At 29.8% G+C, this 21,509-nt stretch overlaps 2 protein-coding genes across 2 annotated transcripts in view; one reads left to right on the forward strand and one right to left on the reverse strand.

The window, feature by feature from the left end:
• The window catches only part of LOC100212999 (1-acyl-sn-glycerol-3-phosphate acyltransferase epsilon), a 37,140-nt gene extending 27,483 nt beyond the window's left edge, over positions 1 to 9,657 (reverse strand). The window contains exons 1-2 of the mRNA XM_065813895.1: positions 9,405 to 9,657; positions 8,094 to 8,169 (exon numbers count right to left, since the gene is read on the reverse strand). Coding sequence (XP_065669967.1) covers positions 8,094 to 8,169; positions 9,405 to 9,620 — 292 coding nt within the window. The 5' untranslated portion in view covers positions 9,621 to 9,657. The remainder of the gene's footprint in view (positions 1 to 8,093; positions 8,170 to 9,404) is intronic.
• A 1,823-nt stretch (positions 9,658 to 11,480) lies between these two features.
• LOC136088877 (uncharacterized) lies at positions 11,481 to 13,371 on the forward strand. The gene is made up of 3 exons (XM_065813896.1): positions 11,481 to 12,319; positions 12,446 to 13,022; positions 13,237 to 13,371. Exons 1-2 carry the CDS (start codon positions 12,179 to 12,181, stop codon positions 12,992 to 12,994), a joined length of 690 nt encoding a protein of 229 aa, XP_065669968.1. The 5' UTR covers positions 11,481 to 12,178; the 3' UTR covers positions 12,995 to 13,022; positions 13,237 to 13,371.
• The last annotated feature ends 8,138 nt before the right edge of the window (positions 13,372 to 21,509 follow it).

Here is a 21,509-nt window from a genome sequence, read left to right on the forward strand (position 1 = left end):
CTGTACAACTTTTTAACCATTTATTAAATATAAAACAATTTTTTTTCAACTCATATTTTGTTAACAAAACGTACTGCATAAATAAAGATAAAACTGAACAGTACTTTTATTTTATAGTTTTTTAAAGTTTACATACATAGTATTTTCACTCTGCATAAATCACTAAAATACCACCATGAACTATAAATGCTGATATATAATACTTTAGGTAACAAGCAAAAAGCCTCGCGCAATATACACTTAACCTGATCTGCAGATATCTTTTCTAAATTAAGTATATTTTAGGGTCTCAGCTTACAAAACATAGATAAAGACATTACTCCTCTATAGGATGATTAAAAAATAGTGTAAGTTTCTTTCAAATACTTAATCAAAAAGTAAAATAATAAAGCAATAACTAACTTTCCCTTTTTCAAATAAAACTGACATAATTTTCCAAACCTTTTAAAACAACTTTTTAATTGGATATTTAGCACAGCTCTTATTTTAATAAAGTGTTTCCGAAGGTTTAGCTGCATTGGTGAGGACTGCATAAATTTGAACTTTAAGCTATTGATCTATTTAGTTGGCCTCTAACTTTTTTTCTACTTTTTTTAATAATAAAAAATTATTTTCATTTATTTTAACAACAATTTTCTCAGGTTCTCAACCCTTTTATTTTTTCTTTAGCGCAGAAAACTTTTTGTCAACTTTTTGTTTTTTTCTAAGGTTTTTCAATCTCTTTCAAAATTAAATTGGCTATTCAATTGTTAAATGTTGACTAATTTTGAATTTCGACTAGTCAACTTTCAGTTGCTTTAGTTGAAGTTGATAACAACACTAACATAAACCTAAAGAAGCATAATATTAACAATTTCAATAATCTTAAATGATACAAGCAGACTAAAACTGAAACTAAATTTCAAAAAACAAGCATCTAGTGGTTTTCTTGTTAAATTCAGTAAACAAAATTGAGATTAATTTAAACTAAGGTAACTTATATCAATACTAAATTCATCTTAATGACATTTATATGGGACAAAATATTATTATCATATATTATGTATAATTTGGTTTCAATCCACATCAACAATTTATTTCCTGATATAGATTTCACAAATGTAATATTAACTATGGAACTGCATTAAGTATGGCACCAAATATTTGTATACTTTTTTTTTTAGGGATATCACAATTATAATAAAAATAATTTAGTAAAAAATTTTTTTTAAAAATTTATTTCTACTTTTTCTTTTTTTACTTGTAATCTATTTAAAATATGTATTTTGCTCAAATAAAAATGTTCATTGTTTTTTGCTAGATGTCTATCACAACAAGGGTAATAACTGAATTGTAAAAAAAAAATATATTATATATGTATATATTAGAGATGTCATGAATAGTGATTTTGCTGAATATTTGGCTAGGGGCTCAGCCGAAGCACAGAATATTTGGTGACACTTAGTTAAACTTGAAGGTTCTGACCTGCTTTATCGAAGTGGATATGTTAACTATACTGTCAGGGTTCGTAGCCAAATATTTATATAAAACTCCCTGATTTTTCCTTGACTTTTTTAAAAAATCTGATGAATTTCCCTGACCATTTTCAACAATAGTTTGTACAAAATGTTTAAAATTACTACCAACTGTAATGGAAATAAAATTGTACATTGTTTGAATTACAAAACTTATAAAACTTAGCTATTAGTTAAGTTGGATATTAGTAGAGAACTTATCATACATGTTAGTATCGATCTTATTATTAAGGATGACTAAGAATGAAACACTAAGAAAAACAAGTTTCAAAAAAAACAAATGGGTGGCACCAATAAAAACATAATAGCTTAATTGTAAAATGAGTAACTTTTCAATCAGAATTCCCTGACTTTTCCATGACATAACATCTAAAGCAAAGAAAAAAAATTCCATGACTTTAGCCAAAATTAACTAATTTTCCAGGTTTTCCAGGTACAGTATAAACCCTGACTGTGTGCGTCTTTATTTCATTTGTGACTAGGTTGTGTCAGCATGCATTATTTGTTACATCAAATTGTTTTAACTATAGTTATGTATAAAAGTATATACTCTTCAAAACATTCTTAAAGATTACAAAAATAAACAGCTCAGGTATACCTTGCATTTCTGAGGTAATTTAAGAAGTTACTATTGATAGATATAGCAAAGAACTCTAAACTTATTAAAAATGATATCTTTACTACAACTTGAATTTTAATGGGTTTAACTTATGGTTTAACTTTAATGGATATATCAATAGGATAGTCTTTTTTATTGATAATTGTTTCAACACTAATTTCAAGGGATTAGTTAAAACACAAGGAGCAAAACAACAATAAAACTGAAAAGTTCTGAGAAAAAGTCAGTAAATGGTTGATCATTCCTAGTAAAAGGCTGCTTGACACCAAACGAACCATCACAGGTACCTAGTAGCACTGCCATGAAATGAAAACAATATGATTTCCACATATAAAGGTGTGGAAAAGAAAAGTTATAACCTATTATAACCTGTTATAACTTATTATAACCTACTTATAATAAAGTATCAAATATGCTAACTATTTTTTAAAATAAAAAATATTATGTTAAGAATTGTTAAGAAGCGTTAGGCAGCTCGCATTTTGCCTGTGAAAAGGCAATTTGCCTATGCACTCAGCAGTTTTGCGCTACGCAAAAACTTTTATCTTTTACAATATTTAAATTATCTTTTGATGTTGCTAACGTGACGAATATTCAGAAGAAATAAAGTCGTAAGTAAAAGCATTTTAACCGCAATTGTAAACTAATAGATTTTTTGTTAAAGTAACAGTTTGTTTAATAATATTTTTTGTTGGTGTTAAAAAATAGTTAAAAAAAACAAAGTGTTTTAAGTTTTACCATAAGAATTAAAAATAAACATGTATTATAAGAAAATAAACATATTATTTTACATTTTATGAAAAAAAAAATTTTCAAAATAAAATTTAGTTCATATTTGAAAAAAAAATAAAAATGATTTTTCAAATAGGAACTTAGATTTTATTTGTAACTTTAGTTGTAGTAAGAAAAAAAAACTGTATGATTTTTAACGCATTAATAAAATAACTTTAATTACAATGCGGTACTTAAAAAGACGTTAATGACGCAATATAACTTCTAACAATAGAAAATATATTTGCTGAGTTGAGTTACTTAGAAATATGTTACGCGTTTTCGTTACGCAGCGAAATCTCGTAACAAGGCCTGATATATATATATATATATACGGCTTAGGGTTTATTAGTAGTAATGAGACAATTGCTTGGGCTATTAAACAGTGTTATGAGTACTATCTATACTTTGAGTCAAGTTCTTCAATCTAATTTAAAAATGAATAAAGTACCAAAAACTATAAAACACAAAAAACCATCATCATCACCAAGTTCTCTAAACCAATCATTCACTAATATTCGTGGTCTTCGAAGTAACTTTTCTTCTGTTGAGTCTTATTTTTTTATTACTCTTGCAAAGTTTACCAGACCTACTTGCTCTTTGTGAGACTAATTTAAGCTCAGCTGTCTCATCTTGTGATCTTAGTGTTGATGGTTATCTTCCTCTAATTCGTTAAGACTCCAATAGTCACATGCTTGGCCTGGGCATTTACATTCGTATAAATTCACCCATTTGTCATGAAACTAGGTTTGAATCCACAGACTATTCTTTTATGTGCTTTCGTTTAGCACCACTTCACTCTATTGCCTTTCTTTTTGTTCTATATTGCTCTCCTTCATCTCAAGACTGCACACTTTTTGACGTTATTTATTATCATATTGACCAAGCCCTCTCTCTTTATCCATCAGCTAATATAGTTGTTGTTGGTGACTTTAATGCTCATCACACTATATGGCTAGGCTCTAGTGTCAGTGATTCGGCAGGCATTAAAGCCCACAACTTTTGCCTTTCTCAATCCCTAACTCAAATAGTCAACTTTCTAACTCGCTTTCCAGACAACCCGAATCATTTACCTTCTCTACTCGACTTATGTCTTGTTTCTGATTCTAGTCAGTGCTCTGTTTCTCCACATTCACCTTTAGGTGCTTCTGATCACAGTTTGATCTCTTTAAAACTAATATCTCATTCTTCTTCATCTCCTGAATGCCCCTATTATCGAACCTCTTACAACTACAGTAAAGCTAACTGGGATTCTTTCCGTGATTTTCTTCGTGATGGCCCTTGGGTAGAAATCTTTCGTCTTCCTGTCGACAAATGTGCTTCTTACATAACTTTGTGGATTCAGGCTGGCATGGAATCTTTTATTCCCTCTTGACGATTCCAGGTCAAGCCTCACTCTCCTCCATGGTTTTCTTCACACTGTGCTGCTGCGATTGCCAATCGCAACCGTTACTTCCATATTTATCAGCAAAACAATTCTCCAGAAAACAGACGTCTGTTTATTACTGCTAGAAACAACTGTAAAAAGGTTTTGTCTAACGCCAAAACCCGCTATTCTCAGGTCATGAAATCTCGTATCTCATCTCAAAAATTAGGCTCTCGTGACTTCTGGAGAATCTTTAATAATATCAATAATAAGGGCAAATCTATAATTCCACCTCTCTTGTATGGTTCAGACTTTGTCACCTTACCTAAAGACAAAGCTGAATTGTTTACTAAAAACTTTTCATCAATATCATCTCTTGAATCCACTAGTTGCTTTCTACCTGATATTGCTAACAAAGAGGTTGATCCATTGCTTGACATTCATATCACTCCAGCATCTGTTTCTAAAGTGATATCCTGCCTAGAGTCTTCTACAGCTTGTGGACCGGACAACATACCTGTTATTGTCTTGCAGAAGTGTTCTCCGGAGCTGTCGTCTATACTCTCAAAACTATTCAACAAGTGCTTATCAGAGTCTTGTTTTCCAGCCTGCTGGAAAGCGGCATCTGTTATCCCTATCTTCAAAAATTCTGGAGAGCGATCTGATTCTTCTAACTACCGTCCTATTAGTCTTCTTTCTATCATAAGCAAGGTTTTTATTAACAAACACTTAATTTCTCATCTTGAATCTAATCACTTACTTTCTGACCATCAATATGGATTTCGATCTTCTCATTCTACAGCTGATTTGTTAACAGTAATAACTGACAGGTTTTATCGTGCATTAGATAAAGGTGGAGAGGTTAAGGCCATCGCTCTCGCCATTTCAAAAGCTTTTGATAAAGTTTGGCATGCTGGTCTTCTCCATAAGCTTTCTTCTTATGGTGTATCCGGCAACATCTTTAAGATCATCGAATCCTTCCTTTCCAATCGTAGCATAAAAGTTGTCCTCGATGGACAACACTCTTCTTCTTATTCTGTAACTTCAGGGGTTCCTCAAGATTCTATCCTTGGCCCTATACTCTTTTTAATTTACATTAATGATCTTCCAGATAATCTTTCATCTAAGGTGGCATTGTTTGCTGATGACACTACCATTTATTCTTGTCGTGATAAAAAACCAACACCCTCTGATTGCTTGGAGGGGCATTTGAGCTTGAAAAGGATCTTACTTCTGCTACCGCATGGGGCTCACAGTGGCTGGTGAACTTTAATTCAGATAAAACTCAATTCTTTTCAGCCAATCCTTATCGCAATAATTTAGATCTTCCTATATTTATGAACGGTGATGTACTCGATGAGTCACCTACTCTTTATCTTCTAGGATTAACTCTTACTTCCAATCTTTCTTGGAAACCATATATCAAATCAGTTGCAAAATTAGCATCTGCTAAGGTTGCATCTCTTTATCGAGCTCGTCACTTTCTTACTTCGGATTCTATTCTCTATAAATCTCAAATCCGGCCTTGTATGGAATACTGTTGCCATATCTGGGGTGGATCTTCTAATGATGCCCTTTCTCTTTTAGACAAGGTGCAAAAACGCGTTGTAAACATAGTTGGACCTGCTCTTGCAGCCAACCTCCAACCATTATCACATCGTCATAATGTTGCTTCTCTTTCTCTTTTCTACAAATACTATAATGGGCACTGCTCTAAAGAGTTAGCGTCTCTTGTGCCATATACTTTAATTCATTCTCGTGTTACTCGTCATTCAATTAAGTGTCATCTTTTTTCTGTGACTGTTCCTAAGTGCTCCAAAAACGCTTATTCATCTAGTTTTTTTCCTCGAACATCAGTTCTTTGGAATTCGCTTCCTTCATCTTGCTTTCCTGACTCATATAATTTGCAATCTTTTAAGTCGTCTGTCAATCGTTATCTTGCTCTACAATCTTCATCTTTTCTCTTTCAGTAACTTCCAACTTTAAGTAGTGGCTGCTTGCAGCCTTGTTGGAAGCGAAGATGTTTAAAATATATATATATATATATATATATATGTACAGGGCGTTAGCCAGGAAAATATTTTATACCGCGTTTTTGCGATATTGGGAATTTTTATCATTATTGTTCCCCAAAATATTCAGAATTTTCACTGAGATTTTCCTTTTACCTCTAAAAAAAAAGGTCAATAAATTTTGGGAATTTTAAACCTATTGGGAATTCAGCGTTATACGCGGCGCCATTGGGCTAGCTAACACCCTGATGTATACTCATGGTTGCCCGTTGGCAAATGCCACCTAAATCTTTCAAAGGGCTACTGGAAATAATGTTTTGATGCAATTGAGTTGCCCGGCCGGGTGACTCAAAATATTACTTAAACTTAATTTACTTATTATTTAAATTGATTTTTTTGCCACAGTTTGCATTTTTACATTTAGCAACGCTTTTGCCGCTAAAGGTAAATGTGTTCTTTTGTTTTCAAAAGACTATTACTTTTTATCAAAGAAATAGCTTTTGATAATTACTTTTTAATCTAACCTAACAATAAGCAATATTTTTTAAAGTATGATTGTTGAAGTTTATTTTCCTTCTTTTTTATTAACTTACGTCATTCTGTTTAAATTAAACGCCGGTTTTCGGTTTTTATAAAGAACAAATAAAAGTTTTGAAGTCATAACTGCTAATAATTAGCAAAAGATTTTAAGAAATTAAATTAAAATTTTTTAATGTTAAAACGTTTATTTATGAAACGCTTTTAATTTAATAACAAATTTTTTTTATTTAATTTCGTTAAAACGTTTGTTGAAAACATTTTATTTAAACAATATAATAAAAATTTTAATATACAAATAAAGTTTTGTTATAAGCTCTATAATCATTAATTCAAAGTTTTATTACAAAAAAAACTTTTCTTTCTCGCTTCACAAGAGCGAGTATGCAATAAAAATATGAAGATGTTTAAAATGCTAGTTCAAATGTTTTAAAAAAAACTTATTTTAAAAGTCATTAAAGTTGTTAAACTTATTCATTTAAAGTTTAATTACATAAAACGTGACGCAAATAAATATACCAAGACATTTTTCACGCTACTTTATTAATGCATCAATAGCTTTCTTACAATAAATAAAACATATCATAATTGCTGAAGTTTATAAAAAAATCGTTAATAAAAATAACTTATTTGTATTTTTATTCATTCATCAAATATGAAAATATAATTTTATTCCAAATGAAAACACACACTTTAAAAAACTTGTTTAAGACATAAATAAAATTTTTTTTTTAATGATAACAGACAACTAAAAATATCAATGAGCGACCAAGATTAGTTAAATTATTACTTTCAGTCACCCGCCGGACGACCAACCAAAATCACCATATGTGTGTGTGTGTATATATATATATATATATATATATATATATATATATATATATATATATATATATATATATATATATATATATATATGTATACATATATGTATATATATATATATATATATATATATATATATATATATATATATATATATATATATATATATATATATATATATATATATATTAGGCCAAGGTAAAAAAAAAAATTCTTATGGAAAACTAGTTTTTAGTTCAACTGAATATGGTGAACAAACATAATACAAAAAAAAGTGTATGCGCCAAGTTTAAAGGCCCCATTTTTTCAACAATTAATATTTAATCAGATTAAAACTCAATATATTTGGGGTTAGGGGCAAAAACTTCACCCTTTACTTAATCCTTTAATTTCAAGAAAAAAAGCACAGAGAAACAAGTTGAATTAAATAACTTAGTGTATTGACTTACTGGCAGACTGGTGGTTACTAATGTAAAGTACATTTTCTTTTGTATTTCCAATAACTGAATCGCCATAAAAAATTATCTAAAAATAATCAAAATTTTAAACATAATACCAGGATAAAAAAATCAATTTACTTGCACACTAACATGTTACTAATAATAGCATTTTGTTTTTATAATACATGTCCTTTTTGGTGTTAACCTGATTTTGCTAATCAGGATTTATATTTTATTGTAATAAAACTACTAGTATTATAAAGGTAGGAGCAGCCAGTAAACCTTAAGGTTTTCTAGCTGCTCCTTAGGTTTACTACCCTTACAGACAATTAAATGTACTTTAAGGGTAGTAAACCTAAGGAGCAATTAAGGCTCAATTATGAGTAAGCCAATATACCTTATTTACACTATAGCTAACAGGTTTCATTTGCTATAAAGCATAACATAAAAATGTTAAGTAGATAAAAAAAGGTGACAGGAATAGTGTTGAAAAATGAACTTAAAATAGTATTGAATGTATTTAAAAGGCCTAATGTCACACAAAAAAGGAATAGTGTTGCAAATGAATTTAATGAATAGTGTCGAAAATAAAAAAAAGGAATAGTGTTGCAAATAGTAAAAACAGAATAGTGTCGCAAATAGTTAATTTCAGCAATTGGTTACTCGTTTTGCTTATCTTTATAGCATACAGCTTTTACAAAAGAAAAAGAAAAAAACAACAACTAATGAAAGAAAAGATTGCTACCATACTCCAAACCCTCAGTTGATGTAAAGGCACTCCTTTGTGGCAGCAGGCTATAAAATAGTTGGTGTACGTACTGAAGCCCCCGGCAGCAGGCTATTTCAGTATGACATCAGACATGTTATCTAAACACACATTTATAGTTATTAATACTTTTTATATTGCTACTAATCATTAAACTCCTTTGGGATATTATTTCTTTTTCTATTTTCTACACTATTCATTAAATTCATTTGTGATAGTACTTCTTTTTTCTTGTTTTCAACACTATTTTGATTTTACTATTTGCAGCACTATTTTTTTGTTGTTGTTGTCTACACAATTTATTAAACTCCTTTGCGACATTATTCCTTTTTTATTTTTGACAATATTTATTAAATTCGTTTGCGACATTATTTCTTATCCTGTTATTTGACAATCAATAATGCAACGATTTGCGACAGTATTCCCTTTTTCACATTTAAAACAATCAAATTTGCGACAATGAAAATTTGCAACAATAAAAATTTTTCAACACTGTTCTGCCACAATAAAAAAAAAATCTATAAAAAAAAAAAGTAACACAATAAAAAATCTACCTTTGATCCAACGAATGTAGAAAAAAAGTATGTAACAAGCGACTGATATGTATGATATATAAATTCGTCAATTTTCTCATTGACTGTAGGTGGAAGAAACAATTTTAATATTTGAGCTGATGAATTTATTAAAAAATAATGAGGTGCAAGACCAAATAAAATAGTTGGTGGAACTAATGATCGAAATGAAGCCAAAGGAAGTAAGAATGTAGTCATAATAATACTAAAAACAGAAAATTCGTGAATATTTTCAAGTAACTAAGTGTTTAGTGATATTTGTACTATTTTATTAAATTAATTTTACTCATCTGTAATAACTTGAATTAATAGTCACATTTCAAAACTTCTTTTTTAAAACTTATATATTTAATGCAACAAAAAGAAAAATAGAAAAGCCAAAGCAAAATCTTTCTCTTTATCTATATTATTGAAGATTAAACTCAATAAAAATATTTTTTTTAATGTAATTTTCGGCAATCTAAAGGTCTTTAATTACCTTAAGTATGACTTTAAACTTGTGCAACTCTTAATTTCATACCCGCTAAGATACCATAAAAGCTAATATATTAAATAGGTAATTTTGAAACAAAAATTTAATAATTATTTCTTGCTAACACTTGCATTATGAAAGATACTTGCATTATGAGGATATAAAAGAAAACTGTATTATAAAAGATTTTGTAGAAAATATTATTTTATTGTGTTGCCAACAAAACTTTTTGAAAATAAAATTAATAATATAAATGTTCCTAAAAACTCAGATTAAGTATTAGAAAGTATTAGAAGTTAGCTTCAGCACAGCAAAGTTATGTAGTGCTACCATTATTATTACTGCTTTATTTTTATGTAAGTTTTTATAGTTATTTATTCTGGATAATAAAAAAACAGCATATTTTCTTTTAAATACATGACTTTCTACATCAAAACTCCAAATCTTCACACAAAAAAAACTATAAATAAGCTTGAATATTTCAATGTATAATTATTACAAATTTACCTCTTTAGTTTTAAACTTGGAAAAATAATAATAATAGCAATATATAAACTATAATAATAAGTAAAAATAAGAATAGTTAAAGAAAGATTAAGTTTCTTGAGAATTTCAAGAAAGAATCTAACATTTGTAGTTTGCAATTTAGTTCAATAATTATTTATTTCAGTATTTATTTATTTTTGCTAAAAATTTCTAGTTCATTTTTAAAATTTTTTATTGATCCGTTGTGTATTACTTCATTAACTAAATAATTATAATTTACAAACAGTTTGCAAAAAATGATACTTTGGTAAAAAATGTAATTGCCAAAAGTGTAAAAACTAATTATTTTTCAACATTTAATTATTGTTGTTTTTGACAAGGCTTTTAATAAAATATTGATCATATTTGAAAAGTATAATCTAAGTGCAGCTAACAAGTGATATATTTAACAACTTTGTTGATGTTTTATCAAGATAAGCAAAGGAATATTTAAAATTCTTATATTTAATTATAAGAACTTTCTGTTCACCTTATAAACCAATATTTTAATGCTATTTTATTTACACCTAACTCTCTTCCCAACGTTGTTTCTACTGGCTTAAGTTGAACTACTTGATTTTGTACTATATGTAATGTACTACAAACATAATTTTAAACTTTTTTTTTTGGATTATCACAACCAATAAGCATAATTTTGTAGTAATCTTTAAACCGATTAGCTTTTAATTTTATTCAACTGTTATTTGTCTAATGACTAAACTTAAATAATATAAACATAAAATTTATATTATGAATTTTATATTTATATTATTCATAAAATTTATTTTATAAAATTTATAATATAAATTTTATGTTTATAAATTATAACTTATGAAAATTATATAATAATTTTCAAAATTTTTGTAGTCTAAATATAGCGCGTGTTAAAATACAACTTGTCAATCTTTTGATGCATTTACATGTTTATTGTCATAGTTTTATTTATATCTATTTAAAAATAAAGAAAACAAATTAGAATTTAGTTTATCGGGGAATGTTTGTCTAGTTTTTTATGACAAATCGTATAAAAGCGTGTTTCGAAATTGTTAAAAGTTGTATATAGAATAGGGTACATCGCTAAAATCATTTTGATTAAAATAATACGGCGTACTGATATTACTATGTAAAATTAAATTTTAATTTGAGTTTCTTTTTTGTGTTTTTTAATTTGAAAATGTTTTGGTAAGGCAATTGAGACTTTTAGTTATACATTTTATAGTTTATTGTAAATAGTTACACGTTTTTTGAGAATGTGTTGTAACAACTGTATAATTCTCAAGGTTATCAAAAAAACTAGTTATCAAAATATCATAAAGTTTGTTTTTATAATGCATATTGTGCATATTCAGCGATTATGCATATTGAACATATGTAATAAAATGAACTATGTGATAGAATTTTTTTGTTTGTTATTATTTTGACCTTATGGTGATGTTTCATCTTTTTCGGGGCTTAATGAAAAGACTAATTTTGTCTTCTTCTAGCCCCAGTCATGTGCATTTTTCTTTTATAAACTACGATTGTAAAATTACAATACGATTGTAACATACATTGTTATCTTAAATACATGTTTTTGTTAAGGAAAGATATTTTCAAAACAAAGAAACGAAAGAAGCAGGATTTTATTCAGTTTATATACCCGAGAATTCAAATTTACTTTGTTTATATACTAGAAACGTTTTTTATAAAAAAGACTCTAATCACAAGTACTTTTTAATAATGTGTATTTTTTAATTTATTTCTAATAACAGTACTAACAATGAGTAACTATACATTGAATGTGAAAACTAGACATAGTTTAGCAACTAAATTGTCTACTTTTGTTGCAAAAGGTAAAGAGTTTGTTTTGTCGGAGGTACCCACAAAAAGATCAGTAATTCAAATGGGTATTCTTCTAAAGGTTAGCTTTTATTTATTTTTTTTAACTTCTAAAATATTTTCAAAAAATATTATATCAAAAATATATATTGACTTAATATATATAAATTGTTTGTGATAAATAACTAAATCTATATCTACCTTTTAGGAAAGAAAAGAAATAGAATTTGAATGTAGAAAAAGTAATTTTGCTACAAAAGAACTAAGCAGAGAACTTGCTAAACTGGTGACAGCTCAATGGTTCGAAGCAAATAGTATGTTTAAACCACCAGTTACAATTTCAGAAAAATCACTAGCAGAAAAAATAAGTAGACTATGGTTTAAAATATCCAGGTTTTTAAAAAACACAAAACCATCCAAAGAAGCAACCAACAAAATAACTAATGAGCTTGATTGTCTCTTTGATATCATATCATGTACTCATACAATCATTATATGCACAGAGGCAGCATCATTTTGCAATGATCCCAAAAACTGCAAATTAGGTGCACATGTTTATTGTTCATGCCCTCTATTACAAAAAGTTCCTGTACTTGATCTTCTTTGGCTTCGTAATCAGAGGCTTAAAAAGAAAGAGATTTCTACTATGCAAATTGGTTTATGTGATTATAAAGAATCGGTTCGCCTACGGAAAAGAGAAAATAGGAAAAACATTCAGGAAGAAGCTGCAAGAAAAAGGGAAAAAAAAAGAAAATGAAAGAAAATATGAGTTTAATAAATTTCAGGTTAGCTCAATTAGCATGAATATAATTCTTTAATTGTTTTAAAACATTTATTACCGCAATCTAAGAAAGTCTTTAAAACTAACTTTTTAATGTTTAATATATATTAAACTTTTTTAAATTTAAATTTTATATATTCTATTATATATAATATTACTTACCAATATTGGTAAGTAATAATATTATATTATAGAAACTGCATGTTTAAAAAATTTAGAATCCTGAACTTGTTTTCAATATGCATGAAGAAAACAAAAATGGTATTGATGATACTGATGATACATACAATGTAAATACTGCACAACTAAAAAACGAAACAAAAACTTTGGTCGACAAGTTGCTTGAAGAAAAACTAGGAAAATTTGCATCACTGGTTACAAGATATTTAAAAAAACCAAGTCTAAAGCAAAACAAAATGACTATAACACATGCGGCATCAGCTGCAATAAGATATAATATTTCTAATGTTGGTGGGGCTGCTATAATCACTGGTATAATAAAAGATTTTATAGCTGCAGGTTATCTTTCTCCTGATATGTCATACCTTTCTGTTGACCCAAATAAAATGCGAAGGGCTAAGAATAATGTAATGAAAGAAAATACAATTATTGAAGCTAATAAATGTAGTCACGAAAATATAATTGGAATTGCTTATGATGGAAGAAAAGACCAGACCAAAACGTTAGTTCCAGATAAATACGGAAAACATCACCCTAGAGTCATAAAAGAGGAGCATGTAAGTGTATCTTAGGAGCCAACTGGACGTTATCTTGCTCACATCACGCCAGAACCTGCCCTTCATCCGGAAAAACCTGCAAAAAAAAATAGCTGAAGCACTCTATGATGTGCTTGAAAAAAACAATGCAACTGAGTCATGCATAGTAATAGGTGGAGATTCAACTAATATCAACACAGGATAGTCAGGGGGAATTCATGCCCATCTTGAAAATATGTTAGGACATAAATGCTATTGGGCGATCTGCATGAAACATACAAATGAACTTAAGCTACGACATTTAATTATATCCCTTGATGGTCCGACAAGTAGCAAGGACGGATTTACAGGATCAGTTTGCAAAAATCTTAAGTATGTAAATGATATGACAATAAATTATAATTTTACACCCCTGCCAGATGGAGAGGAACTTCCAAAACTTGATGAGAAAGACATAAAAAGTTTATCTACTGATGCTTATATCAGTTACAGATATGTAAATGCTATCAAGTCAGGAAAACTTTCTCCGGATCTCGCAAATCTAAAATGTGGATCACTGTCTCATTCTCGCTGGCTTACAACAGGTATGGCTTTGATGTTTTTCTGGACAAGAAATCATAACCTTAAATACAGTGAGCTGGAAATCTTGAAGATATTAGTTCAATTTTGTGTCAAAATGTATTTCAAACTTTATTTTGAAATTTCTTCCAAACATCTGCTGGAGGACGGACCAAGACACATTTTGCTTGAACTTAAAATTCTTAAGACAATGCCAGTCAATGTGGCGAATATTATTACACCTTATATACGAACTGGGGCTTGGTACAGCCATAGTGAGTGTATTCTGGTTTCACTCTTGACTAGCTCTAATAAAAATGAAAGAAAGTTTGGTGTTGATAAGGTTTTACAAATTAGAGGAAATAATGAGCTTGGAGACACTGCTGTTCGAAAAAGAATATCTCCAAAAATTAACCTATTATTTACATGTAATCTTTCTAAAGTGGAGGTCTCCAAATTCATTGAAAATCCATTGAAAATTCCTAAATTCAGCATTCACACTCAAGCAACAGAACGCTGCGTCAAAAGCGTGACGGAAGCATCTGCCATTGTTTACGGCCAAGAAAGAAGAGATGGATTTGTTAGAACAAGAATGATACACAGGGAAGAAATTCCTACCTTTAAATCAAAGAAAGATGTTCTTGAAATATTTAACTAAGAAATAAAACAAAATTATACATTTTGTATTTTTTCATTTTTTTTTCAAAACTTTAACCTGTAAAACTTGAAAACCGCTTCTAATGAGAAGTACTTTTTTTAATAAAATATTTAACAAAAAATAGTTTTGAAAATAGTTTTAAACCTTTTAGCAATTTAAAAAAAATGAGGTTGAGTAATTTTTAGATTAATAAACTCATTTGTTCCGAGGTGGCTCAGGGGGTTTGGGAGGGGGAGGGTGTTCCCATGCTCTTATCACTAAGAAAAATTAATCAATTTCTGACAAAACAACGCTCTTTGACATAAGTATAAAAATAAAATAATTTAGAATTTGCACTTTTCTAAAAAAATTAAAATTGCTATAAATAATGATATATTGCGTATCTAAAAGTGTCAATTGCCTAACCAAAACGTTTTCAAATAAAAAAACACTAGAAGGAAACTCAAATTAAAATTTAATTTTACATAAGAAAATGAGTACGCGCTTTGAAAAATAGTGATTTTCATAAATTATGGTACCAAGCGATGCACCCTAATTATAGAATTTAATTAAACGGTTTTCAAAATCGTACTACTTCGAATAAAATAGATTTTCGCGGTTTTCAATATCGTAAAAAGTTGTATGAAATTTAATTTGACGGTTTTCAAAATCGTATTAGTTCAAATAAAGTATATTTTCGCGATTTTCAAAATCGTAAAAAGTTGTGTAAATTCAAAAATGGCGTGTTTTAAAATTGTTTAAAATTTCTAATGGCTTTCAAACTTGTACATTGCTGTACTAGTACTATTATGCTCTTCCCTTCTATTCTCCTAGACTCCTACTCTATTTCTTAGATTTGGAAAAAATCACAATCGATGAGAAGCTACCTATGTTCAGGTTAAAGACACCGATATAAAGTAAAGTGACGTGATAACTGGTTTGGTATATGCTAATCTCTGTCCTGGTATGGTATATGCTAATCTCTATCCTTCTAAGTTCTAATTTCTTAATTATAAAAATTTGAAGTATACACTACAGTAATATTACAGAAATGCAGAATATACAAAAGATATGCTAAACCCTTGCATTTATTTAATAATCATTCTAGATTTCAAAAATCCAATTCCTTAAACATGCGAAAAAATTATTTGCATATTATCGATCATCTAATCTAAAATAATCCTAAGATTATTTTAGAATAAGAATATTTAGTTGTCCACTTCCAGTCTTTCATTCTCATTTTTGTGTGCTAGTTCTTGGCCTTGGGAGCCCAAATAATGTCTGTCTTACTTTTCCAGTTCAACAACAACAACAATAACAACAACGACAACAACAACAACAACAAAAAGATATTTATTTTCCTCAAAATTTACAATATAATTACAATAATATATTATTGATAATAATAATTAACAATAATAATAATAATAACAGTAATAATAACAATAATAATAATAATAACAATAATAACAATAATAACAGTAATAATAATAACAATAATAATAACAGTAATGATAACAATAATAATAAAATATAAGATAGTATATAAGAATAACAATAATAATAATATTAAGAAGAAGAAGAAGAATATCTATAATATTATAAATAATAAAATCAAACTATAATCATAACAATACTGGAGATTTCATTTTTAATGAGGCGGTATTATCATCATCATCCTAGTCTGAGTCACCATCATCCTCATTTTGATCTCTGTCTAGAGCAGGTCTAGCTGCCATTTGCTCTTCCATGGAGCAGTATTCCCAAACAAGTACAAAGGAGTTTAACAAATCGAAATTCTCGTTGATGAAGATCAACTTCTCAGTGGTTTTTAGAGACAACCTGCATCTCTTTTCGTTAACCACCTGTTCAGCATCACTAAAGGCCCACTCACTTGAGGCTGGCAGGTAATAATACTCCCGTGCTAGTCCTGCCAAGATGGGCATCTCTCTGGGATGTGTCCTCCACCAGTTAAGGATACCAACTTTCGAATCTATCACAGTTGTTTCTCTGAATTTTGCCCACTGAACGGTAATCGGAGGACCCTCAGCTGTAGCATTTGTCTGCCTAAACTGACTGGACACAGTCTAAAAGGAATGAAAGGAAGTTAACCCTTTAGTAAACTTTGTATAAATTCGTTTACTTTAATCTAAAATTGTTTTAATTCAAATAATTTAAAAAAAATTTGTTCAACTTTAAACCGCCCCCCTATCCCCCGTGTGACATCGTATCCTCAAGTTAAAATTTTTATAACTTTGTTTGTTCGAATGCATTAAGATTAATAGAAGTATATTTAACTAGTTTTATAGAAATTTATTTTATATTATACTTAATAGCTATTACCTTTGCTGCTGCCCAGTCTCACCATCATTTTCAAGAAGCTCATGGGTGATCTAATCTGAGACATTGATTGTACCTTGTTGGTTAAAAATCCAGTTTGCTGTTATAAGATGGCTGGCTTTCAGCTTGTCAAAAATTTCATCCCTTACACCATAACCGTGCAGTTATTGGTCTTTCAAGAAGGGGTGTTGCAGGCAGTTTACAGCATAAGGCATGATGTCACATTCTCCTCTTGGGAATCGTTTCTCGAGTTCTACAATGAGCTCAACCATGAAAGGATCTACCCTAGTGACAATTTCTTTCTAATTTCTTTAACCCTCAGAGAAGCACACCTATCAATTAGATGAACAATGGCTGTCAGTGCTCTATCCATTGTAATTTTCTTATCACTCGACATTGACTCAGAGATGATTCGGCATGTGGTCAGGAGTGGCAGAATGGTTGCAGCCAGCTCAAATTGTTCATCAGTAGGAATGGATGTGACCCATTTCTTTTTATCAGCCCGGAGAGCACACAGCACACTTCGGAGATGGTCGATGTCTAGGAGCCTCATCTGGACAGAGTTCCATCTGGTAGCACACGGAGCAGTGATCTTTCTGTAGGGTACTGAAACACAAACTAAAATAAAACTTCGCAAAAAACTTCGTATGAAATCGTAAACTCTTATAAAACTTTGTTTAAAATTAAAAAATATTGGTGAAAATTTGACACTAGTTTGCAAAACTTTGTGTTCGTAACTACTTAAAAAGCTATAAATATTACCATTCATCTCGAGGCACTTTTTTTTTCAACACCCCTTCAGCAAAAGGAGAGTGATGGACTCGGGTGGAGATTGTCCTGCATGCATCGATAGCAGCCTTGATATCAGGCTGTTTGTTGAAAGTCCTTTCCAGGGCCACATTAAGCTTGTGGTCAATGCACGTGATTGAACCACTTTCAAGATCAGCAATAGTCTCTGACTTCCTCAGTGCAGCTTTCATATTTGAAGCTTGATCACACACAACAACCCGCTTTTTGACCATTTTAAGTGACTCAAAACTTTTAACCAAGTTGTCTAACTGAGTAGCAATGTTCTGACCAGTGTGCTTTCCTGGGAATGTAACAACTCCAACTGTTACCTTTCGTAGAACAAACACCTTGGTGATGTAATGAAGAGTCACCGCTATGAATGGATCGTTGTTGCGTGAGGTCCAGATGTCAGTGCTGATTGCAACTCGGTCGCAATGAGGAAGCTCCTTGTCAAACATGCTCTACATTGCCACCTGCAGATTCCTATATAGGAGAGGTAACTTGAAGCGAGCCATGCAGGCACCACTTTTAACCTTAAACCTCGAGTCAAAGTGGGCAAGCACTTTGAGTGGTGCTCTGTGTTGGATAGCACAGATTCTTTCTGGCTTTTAGAGCCCTTTTCTTTTTCCTGTGACCTAAAAAAAATCGTATACATTTGTTAACATTGAGTTAACTTCGGATACCGTTGTTTACATTAATAAAGAACCAAATAAATTTGACATAAAGTCGTATAACTTCACTACATCGTATCGTAACATCAATTATTTAACAAACTTACTAATTGTTTCCAATTTATCTTCTGCCTCTTCAACTTTGTCCTTGATTCTGACATATTTTGATGTACTCATCCTTATAGTTGGATCGCAGGTGACCACTCAGAGTCGATGTTGAACCAGAATTTATTTTTAGGTCTTTCTTGCAGATATTGCACACACCATAGGCTTTATCTCCCCTGCATTCCTTCGAGGATCTACTGCCAAACCAGCGAGCGATGGGTCTTTGGCATATTTGTTTGATGTTTTACAATGTTTAAATCGTGTTAAATAACATACACAAATTCAAAGGTTTTCAAAATCGTTAAATATAATGTAAACAAATTTATACAATTTTCATAACCGTAAAATTTTGATTTACAACTTTTTGCGACTTCAAGCATCGTTTTAATTAAGTTTTAACAACTTTTAAAGGTTTTCAAAGTCGATTAAAATTAAAGTTACGACTTTTTACGGCTTTCAACATTGTTATAATTAAGTTTTAACGACTTTTAAAGGTTTTCAAAGTCGATTAAAAGTTAAAGCTACAACTTTTTACGGCTTTCATAATCGTTTAATTAACTTTTTTTCAAAGTTTAACGGATTTCAAGTTCGTTTACTTTAAGAAACTTCGCCTAACTGAAGGCTTTCAAAGTCAAACAAAAAATATACGATTTTGAAAACCGTAACTCGATTGAAAAAACATAAGTGCGAATCGGAATAAATGCGAACTGGCATAAGTGCGCCGAAAATTTTTGCAAACATTGGTATAAGTGCGAACTGGCATAAGTGTGAATTGTCATTAGTGCGTAATAACAATTTGCATCTATGTCAAATTTTGCATTTTTATTCGGCGCACTTATGTCAATTCGCATTTGTGCCATTTTTTGCAACTGCTTTGCACTTATGCCAGTTCGCACTTATGCCAATGTTTGCAAAATCTTTCTGTGCACTTATGCCAATTCACGTTTATTCAGCCTCCCAATTTTATTGATTGCGCATGGGATTTTACTATGCTAAGCAAATGAAGGGTTGCCAGATATTTTGCGATATGCGGTAGCTAGAAATATATAATAAAGTATCCAGAAATTGTCAAAAAGTATCCAAATTCTCCAATCTCGGCATACATATTTTGAAACTCTATACTGGGTTGGAGCGCTGGGAAATAAGCTATCAAATAGCTCTTTAGCTATTTTTAATTTCTCGCATATTATAGGAATTTTTATTTTCTCACATTGTTTCATTTTGTCTTTTACGTCTTAAAATTTATCGATATTTAGAATTGAATCTAATATATTTATGAAAACTGTTGAACTTGAAACATTACGATTTTATTACGATGTGACCCTCTCTATATATGGCAGCATTGTAGCTATTTATAACACTATGATTTATTGTTAGCTACAAATTGTAGGTATATAGCTAACTACAACATAACAACAAATCTTAAGCTTGTTAATGGCTACATATTGTACCTTTCAGCTAGCGATGTTGCCACGGTATATCGAAAGTTACATATTATTTCTTTGTTGCTAGCTACTACATAACAATTCTATAGCTAATATCTCTATAGCGGTATGTATATACACATCACTGGTTTTTAGTTAGCAATTTTGATTTAATTTGTTGGTAGCTTTATACCGTAGCTTTGTTGCTTGCTAAAACATAACTATAAATCTACAGGTAGTCGATAAATATTTGTCATAAAGAAAAGTCTGTATCTATTTGATAGCTATATATCGTAGCTTTGTAGTTATCAACATGGCTTTTTTTAAGATAAAAGTACCAAAAAATAAAAGTTAAAAAATACTACTATAAGTAAAAAAATAAAGCATGTTGTGTAAAATCCGTCTCCGTCTGTGACTATAATAATTATGTAAGATAAAAAATATGTAATAATAAGAGTGTATATGGTACAAATATGAATAAGTAATATATGAAAATAATGAGCAATTTTTTGCAAGCTTTTTATAGCTAGTGATACTAGTGGCCAAATCACTTTCTTTGTCGATAAGAGTTGTCATTAGCTAGTTGCTCTAGGGGAATTGGCAGAGATATGCCCAACCTTTAGCACACAAAAAGTATTAAAACAACTGAAGATATTAAACCAAACATGTTTGAAATACTTTTAAGATATCCTAGTACTCAACTATTCATGACAAAATAAATTTTGAAAAATATTAAAAGACACTATAGTTATATTTTAAAAAGCCATCATTGAAACAACCACTGTTGCGCAATCAAAATGTTTAAATGGGTTTTTTTAAGCGATGTTGTGTTTTTTTTTTAAACTTATTATTATTATTCTTTTCGATGTTAATTCACCTCCTCAACGGCGAGAAAGCCACTACAGTCAATAAGGCTATTTTATTTATGGTACAACCCTCTTTCAACTCTATAACTCCGAAACAGAAAATTCAGTTATTTATAATTACAAAAATTCAAAAATTACTATAAAACAATGTTGACTGGGATCTTATATTGCAACCAAGCAATATGAGCAACGCCTACGAACTTTTTATGGGTCATTTTTGTAAAAGTTATGAAAAAGCGTTTCCAGTTAAAACTGTTGTTATAAACAAAAAGTCACTTTTAACTCCCTGGATGTCTAAAGCTTTAATCAAATCCTCAAAAAAAAAAACACAAAAAAAATCTCTAAGACAAATCCCAAAAAAAACTTAAAAAAGTTAAATAACTTA

Source organism: Hydra vulgaris, chromosome 12, assembly GCF_038396675.1.
Source record: "Hydra vulgaris chromosome 12, alternate assembly HydraT2T_AEP".
In the NCBI taxonomy this organism is placed as follows: domain Eukaryota; kingdom Metazoa; phylum Cnidaria; class Hydrozoa; order Anthoathecata; family Hydridae; genus Hydra; species Hydra vulgaris.